Genomic DNA, 14,726 nt, shown 5'->3' on the forward strand with positions numbered 1-14,726 from the left:
CTACAAATTTAACAAAATAATAAAAAATTATGCAAATAATTTACTTTCAGAAATATTTTTTGGTAGAATTATTATAAAAAAAAAATTAAAAATTTTTAGAAAATGTTTGCATGTGTCATATGTGAACGAACCCGTTTGTTTATTTACATTTTTCGTTCATAAAAGAATACCGAAGAATTTCAATCGAATCTAGGTATTTTTTTATTTAAAAATTATCTTGATTCTATTCGTTGTTACATGAATATGAAATACTTGACCTGTAAGTTCCCAGATATATCTCCAGAAATCAGGTGGGTTATTGGCATTTTTATTGCGATTATTTAATTAAAATAATTGTTTGATTTTTTACAGTGAACTTTTTTCGAAAGGAGACAAACCGAAAGTGATAATTGGTATCCTTGGACGTTCCTTAGACACAAAATGCAACAAATTGAAAGAATTCGACATTCTTCAGGATATTCAACTTCTTGATCAACTTGAGAATGGAAAAGATGTAAGTTTTTTGTAATTATTTTAAGTACTTGCGTGCGATTATTCTTTTGTTTCAATTCCAGGGAGACATCCGATTCTTTGGTTGTTCATCTGAAGATACTATTTACGTGCATTTTAACACGATTTATGACTTTGCCATCATGAGAGATTGCCTCGAAGAAATTTCATCAGGAAAATGTTCCTCATTGGAGTCCTTCGTGTCATTTAATAGTCACGCTCGTACTACATTTGGCAGAATTTTGCTGTTTGCATTGCAAGTTTGTCACATCTTAGTGTTGACAGAGCCTGGACCGTGTTTTGATGCCAGCTATTTAACGTTATTCAAATCCTTGAAGATCATCCGGGAAAAGTACGTGTTGAAATTTCTACCGAAAATGCTGAAAAATGTTACATCAATGAAATTCCTGGAGGTGGAAGGTCGTGTTTGCTCTCCACGTGTTTTGTTCCTATTTGAATCAGCTTTGCAAGAGTGCGAAAATGACCTTGATTGGTTGCGAATGGAAGAAGCAATGGAAGAACATATTTACCAACAACTTCGGAACGAGTTCATTATAACGAACAACAGTTCAATGTCCCTTTTTTCCGTATCGCGGAAACGAAGATTCGTCTATATCGCAAAGGAACAAAAGTTTGTTGATGCACAGGAAAGCTCTCATGATATACTAATGTCCCTGTTGAATGGTACACTCGATTCGGAGACGATGCTGGAGCAGATGCAGCCTTATAAGGGTTTCGCAAAATCGTGGAATCATGACACGAAAAAGGAAACTTTTATGGACATGAATAAAAAACGGTTTCAGTCGCTAATCATGGAGCACGTTCGAGAAGCGCTATCGCATGGCTTCGACGATAATTTGTCCAAATACCGTGGAAAAGGACATTTTTCCATTCCAAGCTTCAAACAATGGATCGAAGCATTTCGTTTGTTGTACAAAATTTTCATCGAAAACACTATGGACATCAATTTCGAGGCAAATGACGCGCAGTACGCCGCTTACATAGAAAACTTCCACGGAATCGTCGATATTGATGAGAAATTTTTCGAAGATGCATGCCAAAAGGGTCTGGAACTTGGAATGTCCACATACAACGAAGGTTTGCCGCATCATTATAGCTTTGCATTTCATGAGCAACGAAAACGCGATGCTTTGGCAGCCTTTTCGACAATTGCTAGAGGACCTTTGTATGACAGCTACTACGAAAAATTGAAAGATGCGTGCGAAAGTGTTTGGGGTAACGGAAAACAGGCTTGCGAGCATTTATCGTTGCGAGGAAATCCCTGCATGATGGCGAAACACACACCAAAAGACCCGAATGAGCATTCGAGTGGTGTGATTTTCATATCTGCTTGTAATTGCGGAAAGGTGCAGGGAAATCGCGCGGATCCGTATACCGTTAAGAAGGCAAATTATGATTTTTATCAGACTTTGGCCATGAACTGTCCAAATTGCTTAAAAATAGAAAAGTTCAGATTTCCCGTGTTTCAGCCATCTGTCAAGGATTTCAAAGCTACAGCGTTAAAGTTAAAATCGTTAATTGGGGACGAAGCATCACCAGGAGCTGCTGTTACGCCTGATGTCGTATCGTCAATCCACTTGTCGGGCAGCCAAAAGACCCAGAGTCAAGATAACTTGAGTATTCCCGATAGTCAGGAAAGTCCCTCGGACAAAAGTGACAAAGAGAGCGTGGAGGAAGACGATGAAATTGTCATAAAAATCGGTGAAAAGACAGATGAAGCACATGTAGAACGATTAATTTCCACCACCGAATACCTTGCTTCCATGATTCAGGTGAACTCTCCGCAAGGAGTGCTACCACAATTTCCGAGTTTTTCACTTGTTTGCGTCGGACCGAGTAGTATTTACAGTCATAACACTGGCTTACCCGAAAGTACTCAATCCGGTTTCCTATCTGGATCCAATTTTCTTCTTCCGTGGGACATGAAAATCCGTCTTGAGCATCAACAATCGTGGGCAGAACGATACGAGAAAACGCGTCAGCGACGAAAACACGGAAATGCCTCTGCTCTTACGGATGGCCAGAATTTTAATCTGAAAATTTTTGTTGGATGTGAATACGAGTGTCAACGAGGACATCGATTTTTCCTATCATCACCGACTCAAGTACTGAAAGGTAGCCAGAGTATCGTCCGTGATTCTGGAAGTAAAATTGTTTCAAATGACATGCCTTTGTATACGCTTTGTCCGTGTACCAGTGCCACTAAAAAAATGCAAATGATAGCTCAACTCATGAGAGTTCATATCGTAACGCCAAAAGCGCCTGTGAATGTCATCATTGATCCAAAAGTGAAGCTAAATGTCTCCGGAAATTCTCGAACTGGCAATTCTTATATTTTTACCACCGGAGTTCAGGACAAAATCAAGTTAAGTCAAAGCACTTACTGGATATTACGATTACCTTTTGTTTACGAAAGCGATAACGGTCCTATTTTACCACCAATGGAATGTACCGCAGACACGGCAATCAATTATGGATGTCTAGTTGCGGGTATGTTTGGTGTAAAGGAAAGCGATTCGTTAGATAGTTTTGAATAGAAATGTTAAATATTGTTTGAAAAATAAAAAAAAAATTATTTTATTTCGGATATTAGTGTGTCCAAATGTCTCTTGAATCCTTTTGAAATCACTCCTTGATTGGAACTAAGTTGAGCATCTGCAATTACTCCTAAGCGAATGTGGCTCCCTTTAAATCTTTGGAGAATTAGTGATATACCTACGAAAAACAAAAAAAGAGAATTGAAAGTGAAATATATGAAGCGAAGAACTAACTCGCATTTAAATTTGTTCTTAATAACTTCAACAGAATTTCAAACTTTTTTTTTTTGTTTAAATTCTTTATGAAAAAACAAAATTTTCCCAAAAAAATTAAGAATTTTCCGATTTGCGCGAACTCACTTTTAAAATTGTTTACCAGACTCCCACAAAAATAAAAGGTTTAAAAGTTTTCAAGTTCTTCCGAATTTTCCTAGTTTTCAAAATATTTTCCGAGTTGTCTTGAAGTTTTTCACCAATCTTTAAAGTTTTTTACGAGACCTCCACGAAAAATTTATAACAAAATAATCTGATTATCTGCGAATCCCGAGATTTTCCACTAATTTCTTTGAGACCTGATTTCGTGTCGCGAAACACGGACGGACAATACATTTTTTTTTCAAAATAAAAAATGCAGTGAGAATTTTTTTACTTACAAACATTTGATTGTGGTGGGGGAAAGTATAATAAGTCTTGCACAGGATCTCCCCACAATGTCATCAAATCTTTTTGCCGTTCTTCCCGAGTCTCAGCAGAATCTACAACTTGCGTTACAATAACTGGATACTTTCGAGACAAATAGTTGATAAGAATTCTCATCCAAACCTTCGGAATGGAATTTGTAAAGATGTGAAACTGCCGATTGTACTTGCTAAGAACGTAATTCGGAAGTTGTGTCTCACGGATTTTACTAATTATGTTCCGAATTCTTCTCATTTGATATTGGGAGTTTAACGGTATCGACAAGCAAATTATTCCATTTTTATCTGAATTCAAAGGATGCGACCCAATAAGATGATGATCTTCAATTCCCGTGAAACCTATGTCAAACTGTTGTGGTGGTGCGTTTCGCTTGTCAGTCTTTCCCAAAAAGTCATGCAATGAATTAGCGATGGCAGCAAGCACAATTTCCGTCTCATTCGTAGGTGAGCTTTTCTCTTTCGCTTTAATGACATTGAGGTCAATTTTGTCTGACCACGATATGACTTTGCGACCACAAAGTGAGACCTTTTGCAAAGAATGAGTGTCACAAAATTTGTTTCTTCCAAAAAGCTCTTGGTAAATCAACATTGGTCCGGAATAAATGGTGTAGAAAATTGTAAAAGCTTCTTTCGTTGCGCCCCATAAAAGTGGCACGTAATCGTAGAAAACTTTATAAAATGTACTGCGTTTTGTTGGTTTCCCATTGAGAATGAACTGCGTTACGGCAATCGTTTCAAGCAAACATTTGTACGGAAAGGTCAGGGCAAAAGTCAACCCCAACCATGCCCAGAAATGAAAAATATCACGAATCGCATGAACTGGTGACACCACCTTACTCACCGTCTCCCACGACAAATCACGTTTTTTGCATTCCTCCGCAAGTACAGTTTGAAAAAATCGTGTGCGAATCAGTAAATTATCCTGAACTGCATGAAATCCTTTGTAAAACTTTTGAATTACTGTCACAGAAATGATTAAAAGAACAGCAATCAATTGCAGAAGACTTTCGTTCGAATTTTTCGATGGATTTTCGATGGCAGGATCAAAATAGTAACAAAATTCGTTCCAACGATTCACTATGCTGGAAGTTATAGTATTGTACAATCGAGGAATGTGTATTGGAGGCTCTATCAAGTCCAATAAATAGTTACGAGACAAGCTTTCTTCAATTTCCATTGAATGAGAAATTGCTTGAGTTTTTTCTACATTTTTTAAACACAACAAGTCCTTTATACACAAATTCTCTTCGTCCAGTAGCAAGTGATGGATTCGAAATAGGATGTAATAAGAAGACTCGGAGGCAGAAGACGTTGATGCAACATTGAGATTCACTGTAGAAGTTGTTGGAATAACGAACATTTGCCACTGTGGAACATCGGATGGTAAGTACTTTGACACAATGTTGCTTATATACTCCTGAATATTTGTTTCTGATATCATTCGTCCGCGAAATGATGGAGAAACGAAAAATAAATGATCGTCAATGTTAAATCTGAAACAGGAGAAAATTAGTTAAAACTATTTTTTATGGAAAATATTTAATTTCTTACTCTGAATCTTTGATCCAAGCATAGTTGCCCCAACAAGTTGTCAATTTTAGCTTCAACTTTGGATAACACAAGTTGCCTTGTTTGTCCCTTTTTTCAATCACGTTTTCCAAAAATTTTATTTGTATTGCATCGCCGCGTATTTCACCTAAAAAAGAGAGTGTTCGTTCATTACGAGAGATAATGTGCATTCCGCCGTTAAAAACAATGAGTATTTTTTGTTTGATAGTCGTTTTTAGACACAACAATGTTATCATACGAACAACAAATTGCTCGAGTTGTACCTTGAACTTTGACAACGAAATTGAATATTCCTTGATTCCTGAATGTATCCATCAAAGATCTGATTGTGTCTCTGCGGGAAAACTCCAGGTTTATGTAGCGGTTCGCCAAAAGTCGAATCCAAAAGCGATTCCATAATGAACTCACTGGAAAAATGAAAAAAAGATTACTTAAAAAAAATAATAAAAATAATTTTATAAAACTTACAAAAAAGGCTAACCGTCAAAAAGGGCGCCAATATGATAAGAGTCCAAAAACAAAAGAAAATTTTTATTTCACGTGAGATTCTTTGAATAATCATTTTCCAATCTTTGATTTGTTGCGAAGAAAAAAATTAATTGTTTAATGCACATCTGAACACTAGCAACGATCGCGAATGACTGTTTGTTTTGATAGCAAGACTCGGTCAACGTCTAGAGAGTTGATGCAAGGTCCAAGTATCATCTATCGTTATCAAACAAATTAATGAGTATTGAGACGGTGATTGCCGAAAATGTCTCGCGAGTGGATTTTGATAAGTGATGTCATCGCTGTTAGTGTACTACCTTCCAACCCCTTATCAACCAATATTATTATTTATGGCTTTTTGTGTCTTCTTTATTGTGCATATGAACTTAAATTTATTCTCGAGATCTCTTTTTTTTGTCAGGTACAAAGCGATTCTCTCTGAGTGTTAATGAACTTTTAATTGAATGGAAAATATTTGTGTCACCTTCATTAAATAATATTTAATTTTGCCACTTATCGTATTTAAAAAAATCAAAAATCGAATAAAAATAAAATATTTAGACAAAAAAGTTTAAAAAAAAGTTTAAAAATTGAAAAAAAATAATTAAATTGAAAAAAATAAGGTAATGTTAGTTTATTAAAAACTATGTCTTTAAAATAATAAAAAAAAATTGGATTGCAAACAATTTACTTAAGTTATTGCTTAAAAATAAATATTTTTAAAATATTTTTTAAAAATTTATTTCCTTTTATTTGGAATTCATTTTTCAAACATAATGTTGTTTGTTACATTTGAAAGTCAAATTATTTTTGAAACTCTGTCATATACTCTCATCTTAATCCATTAATTTAGTCTTTCAACATTCGTCTAGGAATAAATGAAAATCTAATATATTTTCCCTCAGTGACTGCTCTTTTATTCAAAAATATTCGTCGAACACAGGAGCCAATTCACAATGCAACAATTATCATTTTCTATCGTCCAACGCTTTTTAAATGCAAAATTATTCACCATTGGTTACTGTACAAAAAAAAAAGAAAATTCTTAGGAAACAATAATCATAACGCAGCCTGGGTTAACGAATATTTATTTGCCTTTTGTTCATCAGAGACACTCTTTTGTTTGAGTCTTAACTTTTACTTTTCCCTTCTTTGAAAAGGTACAAACAGGAACATTGTTCAACTTATCAAAAATGAAAATTAGTTTCTTTTTTAAAACATTTTATTTTTAATAAAATATACATTTGAACAGACAAGAAAACTTTTTCGAAACTTTTTATGTTAGTTGATTCAAAGCAAATTCAAAAAAAAAGGGAAATGTAACCCAAGGGAAAGTTTAAAGCTAACGAACATTATCACAGTTTGGTCAAGACACTGTCTGAGGAGATTCATTTTTACATTCGCCAGGCGTCTCCATTTACTTGCGCTCTCTAAAAATATTTTTCTCGTGAAAACGGAAAAATTATTAGCATCATTTTTCTTGTTGGCCGTTTGAATTTCCCCCCGGACTATGAAACAATAAAGAGAAAATTGCAATAAATTGTGTTTTGTCTAACGAACAATCGTTTAAATTGATTCAGTTATTACTTACATTGGCTGACTAGTATTGTTATTCATTACGTTTCCATTGTGCGCTACTTTAAATACACACAGAATTAATAATTATAACATAAATAGAACAAAAACAGACAATGATGAAATTAATAATAAGCTGCAAAGCATTATTTCAACTTTGATATAGTAGCAAAATATAACGTTTAGCACGGAGCCAGAGGTCTATGAAATGAAAATTACAGTTCATTCGAGCCTTACCTCATATAATAATGATCCATAAACACAAAAACGTATTGAATCTCCTGAATAACGAAAAGGAGGTAGCGCACAACTGTTTTGTGGCTTTTAGATAAATTGTCTTCGTTTGCAATGACTTTGCTTTGATATGAATAATTTAATTATTTTCACTCTAATATCAACTTGCATGTCATGTGTATGCCATCATGCCTTATTCCGCCGCATCTCATTCCATTTTCGTTAGGAGGCAATTCCACCATTGTCCTCAATAACATGCAAATTTATTTGTGAATGAAAATAACGTATATTTGTAACATTTTACAGAAACAACAAGAGGAGTTACTTTATGCTAAATAGTATGGGGCTCGCTGATGCTGCCACTCACTAAAAAATAAATTCATATAGATCACATCGTTTGTCGTTGATGTCAGAGCACGTAAGTTTTCCTCGTTGTTGTTGTTGTTGTAATCGTTTGCATCGGGACAACAGACCACGTCAATGTGTGGTAATGAGCACAGAGAGTTGATTAATTGGAACTTTGAAGTCTGATAATTACTTTTTACAATAGCATGATGAGCGTGATGTGTGAAAAAGTGTTTCATAAGTGTGAAAAATCATGTGGAGTTTTATTATGTGTTCATGTGTTCATGTGTTGGTTATAATTGTATGTTGAGTTAATTTGGCACAAATTAATGAACCTAATTTCTTTGATTTCTATGCTATCAATTTGATTTTTTCCGTTAGTAGAAGTTCCTATTAAATATTTCCCCAAAAATTTCCTTTTTTTTTATTTAAAAGTAACACTTTAACTCAGATATGTAATTTTATTTTGAACTTTTTGGTTCATTAAATGGGACGAAAAAGAGTTAAAATTTCTTTTTCCTAATTTTTTTTTTAATTTTGAAACTTTTTTTTTAATAAAGCTAAATATTATTCAACATTATAAAATTTTCCTTTAAAATGATTTTCCGAATAATTGCTAATCTTTTTTTAATTTTTTTTTTGACAGTCGTTCTTAATTACTTTTTAAAATTATTATTAAATTTTTTAAACTTTTTTTTTGCCCAGTCCGCCCCTGATTTGAAAAATTTCATTATGTTTTGACCCTACAATTTTCTTTCATGCCGTTATTTTAATGAAAAGTAAAAAAATTACCCTTTAACTCAGCTAATTTTATAGTATATGATATGCAAAAAAAGTTATAAGTGGATTAAATATTTTAAATTTATTCATTTTATATGAAACAGTATTTCAAAACCTAATTTTGGAAATAATTTTTGGATTTTTTTGATTTAAAATTAAAATTTTATAAACAAAAGAGGAATTGCAAAATTAGTAATTCTATTAATGAAATGTGGTAAATTTATTCGTACTCTAGTTTGAAATCTGCTTTCTCCCGTTTGTGTTTTGATTAGAGTAATCGGTAACATGGTATCATAGCTAATCCAATAACTTATCAAGAAGAGTGATGACTAACATAACGTTTCTTTTCCAAAGTAAGTGTTGAAAAATATTTGTGTATGCATTGCACAACAACAAACACATAAATAGAAGACAACATTGGCACAATCATGCAGAAAAATATAAATTTTTTATGTCTTTATATCACAAAGTTATGTAAATTTGGTTTTTGAACTCTCTTCATCTCGTTCCAAGCCATTTCATTTTATACTTACTAGCAGTACTTATGTTTAGTTTTATCATTTTTTGCCGTTGTTAAAGTCGGTCTCGTTGATTTTCTAAAATGAAGCGCAGAAAAAAATAATGCCATAAAATATGATAAAACAATAGTCAGTCATACATGATGATGATGATGATGATTATGACGGAGAACAGTTTGTTCGCATACAGTAATAATGTTTAATCATGCAGAAAACCATATGTCAAGCAGTGTAAAAATGATTGAACTTTTTCCATGCTGCTGTATGTAACCGACGTCGTCTGCGTTCCGTCGCTTCGTTGATTTTCGCAAGGGACCAAACATCCCTTGTGGCTGAAAAAGAGATATATTCGTCTCACAAATTTCCATGTCCTTGTCTCGTATCTTTTAAATGTACATAAATAAAGTTTCGTCTTTTGTTACAACATAACCACATACACTGAAGATAAAATATTGTTTTTTTCTCTCTATTCATCGTTTGTTGTATGGTAGACTATTATTATTCTAAAATCACCCACCCATTGCCTGATACAAGTTATTACTGCTCTATAACTTTTCGAAATATGCACCAGACATGGAAAATCACCCACCCATTGCCTGATACAAGTTATTACTGCTCTATAACTTTTCGAAATATGCACAAATGCAAAACGCGCACACACACACATGTGACATCATAAATGGTAAATGTCTCATAAATTTTCATACAGAGGATGATAATTCATGTCAATGTGTTTTTTTAAATAGGTAGATGGCGTCACGTTTATGATTTTTTAACATTGAAAATTCTCTATTTTTTCTGAGATTCTTACAAAACCACAAAATTTTCCGTTTAAAATTATTGTTCGTCCTATCTATTTACGAAATAAACGTTATTGTGGTATTTTGTAGTAAGTGACTCTCACTCTTACTATTTTTAAATATGTATTTTATTTTATGATGGGACAAAAAAAAGAAAAGGATGACGAAGGAACGAAAGAAAGAAATATTCCAAGTAGTAATAATAATAGAGCAAAGTTATTTTGATGATGAAACAAAATGATGAATATATAAAGCGATGAGAGAAAAATGAATAGACGAAAGAAAGCCATAGAGTTGTTATCTCGGAAAATACATGACGATATATTTTTTTTTTGCCAGAACGATACTCACTTCAATGAACTGATATGAATTTTTAATACTCGTGTCTGAGGAATGTTAGCTGCATCTTTATGAAGTGAGCGAATGTGAAAGTTTTTACAATGAGGCACGTTTTAAATGAAAAACAGTTTTTTTCTCTGATTTTTGATATTTTAATTTAAAAAAATCAATACATACTTCCAGAAATTAATATTAACATCACGTCAATAAAATAAAACAAAGGGGATTAAAAATGCCTACATGAAAAAAATAAAATTAGAGGTACCTACAGTTTAAAGATTAAATTTTAAAGATTTTTTAAACTAAAAAAATTTAAATTTTTCTCCGTGTTTGTTCGAAATTTTCTTACTTTCATGACAATTAAAAACAAACAACTTCATTCAAAACACTTAGTTTTATCTTGATTTCAAAAATTTCTTTGTCATACACCAAGGGCAACAAAAAAATTATTTTAATTAAAGCAACAAAAAAGAATTTCAACATGTTTTTCAAAAGTACTCTTACATAATCAAAAACAAAGGGTTTGTAACGCTAAAGATGAACACAGCATTGATCAGACGCGTGCTTTGATTCTCATCACACCTTTGTTTCGGATTTTTGCAAAAACACTTTTTTAACGGAAAACGAACTTCTTAATGTTCTATAAAAAGCACTAAAAAGAAATCTCAAACAGTAAAATCATCATTTCATTGTATACACTTGAGGCTGAAGTTTCGGTCCTTTTGTGGGTTATTTGAAAAATGACATCAAAAGGTACAAAAAATACGACAGAAATACGTAAAAATATTTAAGGGACACTTATGAGAAAAAAAATACTTTCTTCGTTGTCTCATTACACCTTCTCTTTTTTTATCACTAAAAAGTATCACTTACAATTTTTTAAAAAAAATTTTTCTTATCTTAATCTTTTTTTGTTTTTTTTTTCATTTAAAAATAAAATAAAATAAAATAATGCTAAAATTAAGTATGAAATGAAATTACAAATTAGAAAAACTTCTTTTTGCTTGAGCATATGTTTAATACAATTCAAAATTTTAAGAAAATTATTTATCGTGAAATTGTCACACAAACATTTACAACTAACTCAAATAAGTTTGAATCAGTTTAAATTGAAAACTAATTCAATCAGCCACAAAAAGTTTAGACAGGAATGAAATTCACAAAAGGCAACACGTGTTTTGAAGTTTAAGGAAGCGGTAATAAGAGGATTATTTCAAGTATTCTGTCTTCTTAAGTTTTCGTAAATGAAATGATTTTTTGGCAGACGAACCTGTAGAAAATTATAGATAAGTGAGTGTTAAATTGTTAAAATATATCTTGAAACACAGTTGAAGTGCCTAAGTAGTTTTTCTTAGTAGGTATTTTGATTTTTTTTTAGTATCTCAACAAAATTGGCGTGTTTTTTGATAAATATTTATCTAATGTCAATGTGAAGTTGTGTAAAAAACAAAAATTAATAACATGAAACTTTTATTTCTTGACCAAACAAAGTGAAATCAACCAAACTTGAAAATTTACAATTTGCATACATAGTTAGCAACAACTAACATACAAATTGACTTTATTTGTTTAAAAAAAAGTTTATGTTTTGCATAAATTGCAAAAATATTGCAATATTTGCATTTTTCACTGTATATCATTTTTTTATATTTTTAATGAAATACAGCCGGAGATAGCAAAACAAGAATTTTATGAATAACAACACACAGTAGTCTCTGCAATCATGACAAGATAAATAGATAAAAATAGTGTCTGTAGACGTACCTGGATGCTTTTTTTTTTAGGGAGAACAGGATTTGCTTTGGCTTTCCGGTGCCTGTGATAAGAGCTTAACCGCAAAAGTGTTCACCGCAGGCAACTTTAGAACATTGCTAGGAGAGAGTCAACTTGTAGCTCGGCGAGATATGCACCAGAATAAATTTTATAAAATAATCCCATTGTGTTGCATTTTTTTAATGAAATTTTCTAGTCCATTTAGAGAATTCGTATCTCATGTGTTGTCTGTCTCTATGGAGCTCGTCGTTGCATATCTCTTACTTTATTTCTTTTGGAAGATTTTTTTTCAGTAACAAATGCCAGTGCCCAGTTACGTGACTTGTATATAAAATTGAGTTGGTTGAACAGAGTTTTTGTGTGCTTTATTAAAAGCTTTTAGTGTAAAACTATTATTTTCATCATTTATTTATTTTATTTTTATTTTTTTTTGAGAAAAAATAGTGGTCATCTTGGACACAGATAAAACAATAAGACTTCATTACTGTAGAAGAGACAACAATTCCACACATGATCAGGGCAAATAAAAAAAATTCTACTCAATTTAACTTGATTCTCACCACTTGATATCATTAAGTCACGTATGTGAGATTGTCTCCTTTCATTGTTTTAAAATGTAGTACAAAGTTTTTCTCTTAATTACATTTGTTAAAAGAGGTCTTCGATTTAATTGTCTCTTGAAAAGTAAGAATGAAACAGTTTTAATGGTTCAACGTGCGGAAAAAAATTGAGATTTCATACAGAATTCAAGCAAACGATAGGTACCGACATTTTTCATTTTGTGTGATGTGGATTGCATAATAGCAAGATAAACACTTAGGTACCTGTCGTCTTCACTAAATAAATTGAATTATGGTTGACATTTTACATTTAGACGCATTTTTTCACACATTTACACGGTTTTTGTCCTGCGATGTCATCTCACGTAACAAACAAACTCACACTCGCACACAGAAGTAAGTGGCAAAATGATAAGGCGAAGGAACAACCTATAACTTACTCAAATAAGACTTGTTTGCCAAGACACGCACAAACATACAAACAGACATTTTGAGAATTTTTTTCAATTTTCTATAAATAATATCACGTACTTTAGAAGATTAAATTTATGTGTATGTTCTTGTGTGCCGCTGCAGATGGATGACAAGCCAAGCTCACACACATGAAAAGTAAGGGAAATAACAAAAATAAAATTTTCAAGTATATAACAGCGTGTGGAGATTCTTAATTTTCCGAGTCTATACCGAAATACCTTATATTGTTAAAGGATACTCGCATTTATTCGCTGGTACATAACGACACACCGAGTTGCGAAGGAAAAAAATTCGTTTAAAAAGATATCAACCAGCTTTCGGCGATTCCACTCCGTTTTCTCGTGCACAATGATATAGAAAGTAGACGTAAATTTTACGTTATGTTGCACATAAATCTTTGTTTTGAAAACCATAATCATTTTAATGAGCGTTGAAAACACACCACGTACTTACACAAAATAAAGAAAAAAACGAGAGAACGTAACAATGTCTAAGATATACGCCCCTAGAGCGCAAAACAAAGTGAGAATAAGGCAAAAAAACACTGTTGAACAGCATGCATAACATTTATGAGGAGGAAATTTAACCGTTTTAAAGTTTTTTGTCAGTTGTCTTTAATGAAAGAATTTTGCTGTTTTCTAATAAAAGATTTTTTCCCACTGATTTAATTTTTATTTCTAAAACATGCATTAAGCTTTTACAACTGCCGAAAAAGTTTCTTATATTCTCCTTTCTATTATCAAATGTCCTAAGAGAAAAAAAAAATTGCAAATTTTTATGTATTTTAGAGCAATTTTATAAATGTTTTTTTTTCAAATTCTTAATCAAAAAGGTTAAAATTTGCGAATAAAAATAATTAATGTTTAAAATCATACCTTTACTATTAAAAAAAACATGCATAATTTTAAGACATTTTTTGAAAATGATACCTTTTGTATACTATCGATACTAGATATTCCTCTTCCTTCCTAATTTTTTGAAAGTCTATTAAATCGAAAACATTTTAGAGAGTTGTATTGCCCTTATTTATTTATTCATTTTATTATTTGCTTATGAAAATACGAAAAACTCGACTGGGGAAAATGATCAAATACAAAAACATTTAACACACCAAATATTTTTTCAGCAAAATAAAAAAAATTGTGACATTTTAATTCAAGTTTCTTATACTTTAATAGTCAAGTAAAAAAAAAGATTGGTGAATTTGTTGCTTCCATAATTTAAATTTTTTTTAACATGCGCCGCAATTTCCAAGAAATTTATTTCAATGCAAAGTGTAAACATTTTATCGAAAAATCAAATAAACAAATATTGTCTCAGTTCATTTAGAACTTGATTGTTCTGTGCTTCGTCAACTTCATCATTATTATTCTGCTTGTAGCACTGTCGGAATTTGTTTGTCTGAATTGATAAATGAATTAGCTAATTTAAATTAATTCGTTTTTGTTTCGAAAATGTCAGAGTGGACTTTTTATACACGAAATATAAAACTACTATACGGCTACATTTGTCATTTATTTACAGC

At 32.0% G+C, this 14,726-nt stretch overlaps 2 protein-coding genes across 3 annotated transcripts; one reads left to right on the forward strand and one right to left on the reverse strand.

Moving 5' to 3' along the window:
- Window positions 1–165: 165 nt before the first annotated feature.
- On the forward strand, window positions 166–3,099 carry LOC134829721 (nonsense-mediated mRNA decay factor SMG8). The gene is made up of 3 exons (XM_063842949.1): window positions 166–290; window positions 352–493; window positions 555–3,099. The coding sequence occupies exons 1-3, from the start codon at window positions 238–240 to the stop codon at window positions 3,045–3,047; spliced, it is 2,688 nt and encodes an 895-aa protein (XP_063699019.1). The 5' UTR covers window positions 166–237; the 3' UTR covers window positions 3,048–3,099.
- On the reverse strand, window positions 3,068–9,300 carry LOC134829722 (uncharacterized). 2 transcript variants are annotated; one of them, XM_063842952.1, is made up of 5 exons: window positions 9,271–9,300; window positions 5,578–5,721; window positions 5,297–5,441; window positions 3,701–5,238; window positions 3,068–3,225 (listed from the first exon to the last, which is right to left on the reverse strand). In XM_063842952.1, the coding sequence occupies exons 1-5, from the start codon at window positions 9,296–9,298 to the stop codon at window positions 3,083–3,085; spliced, it is 1,998 nt and encodes a 665-aa protein (XP_063699022.1). In that variant the 5' UTR covers window positions 9,299–9,300; the 3' UTR covers window positions 3,068–3,082. The 2 variants fall into 2 exon arrangements, with proteins under 2 accessions (XP_063699022.1, XP_063699021.1); XM_063842951.1 differs by lacking the exon at window positions 9,271–9,300 and adding an exon at window positions 5,783–5,932.
- Window positions 9,301–14,726: the final 5,426 nt, after the last annotated feature.

This window comes from Culicoides brevitarsis, chromosome 2, assembly GCF_036172545.1.
Source record: "Culicoides brevitarsis isolate CSIRO-B50_1 chromosome 2, AGI_CSIRO_Cbre_v1, whole genome shotgun sequence".
Lineage (NCBI taxonomy): Eukaryota > Metazoa > Arthropoda > Insecta > Diptera > Ceratopogonidae > Culicoides > Culicoides brevitarsis.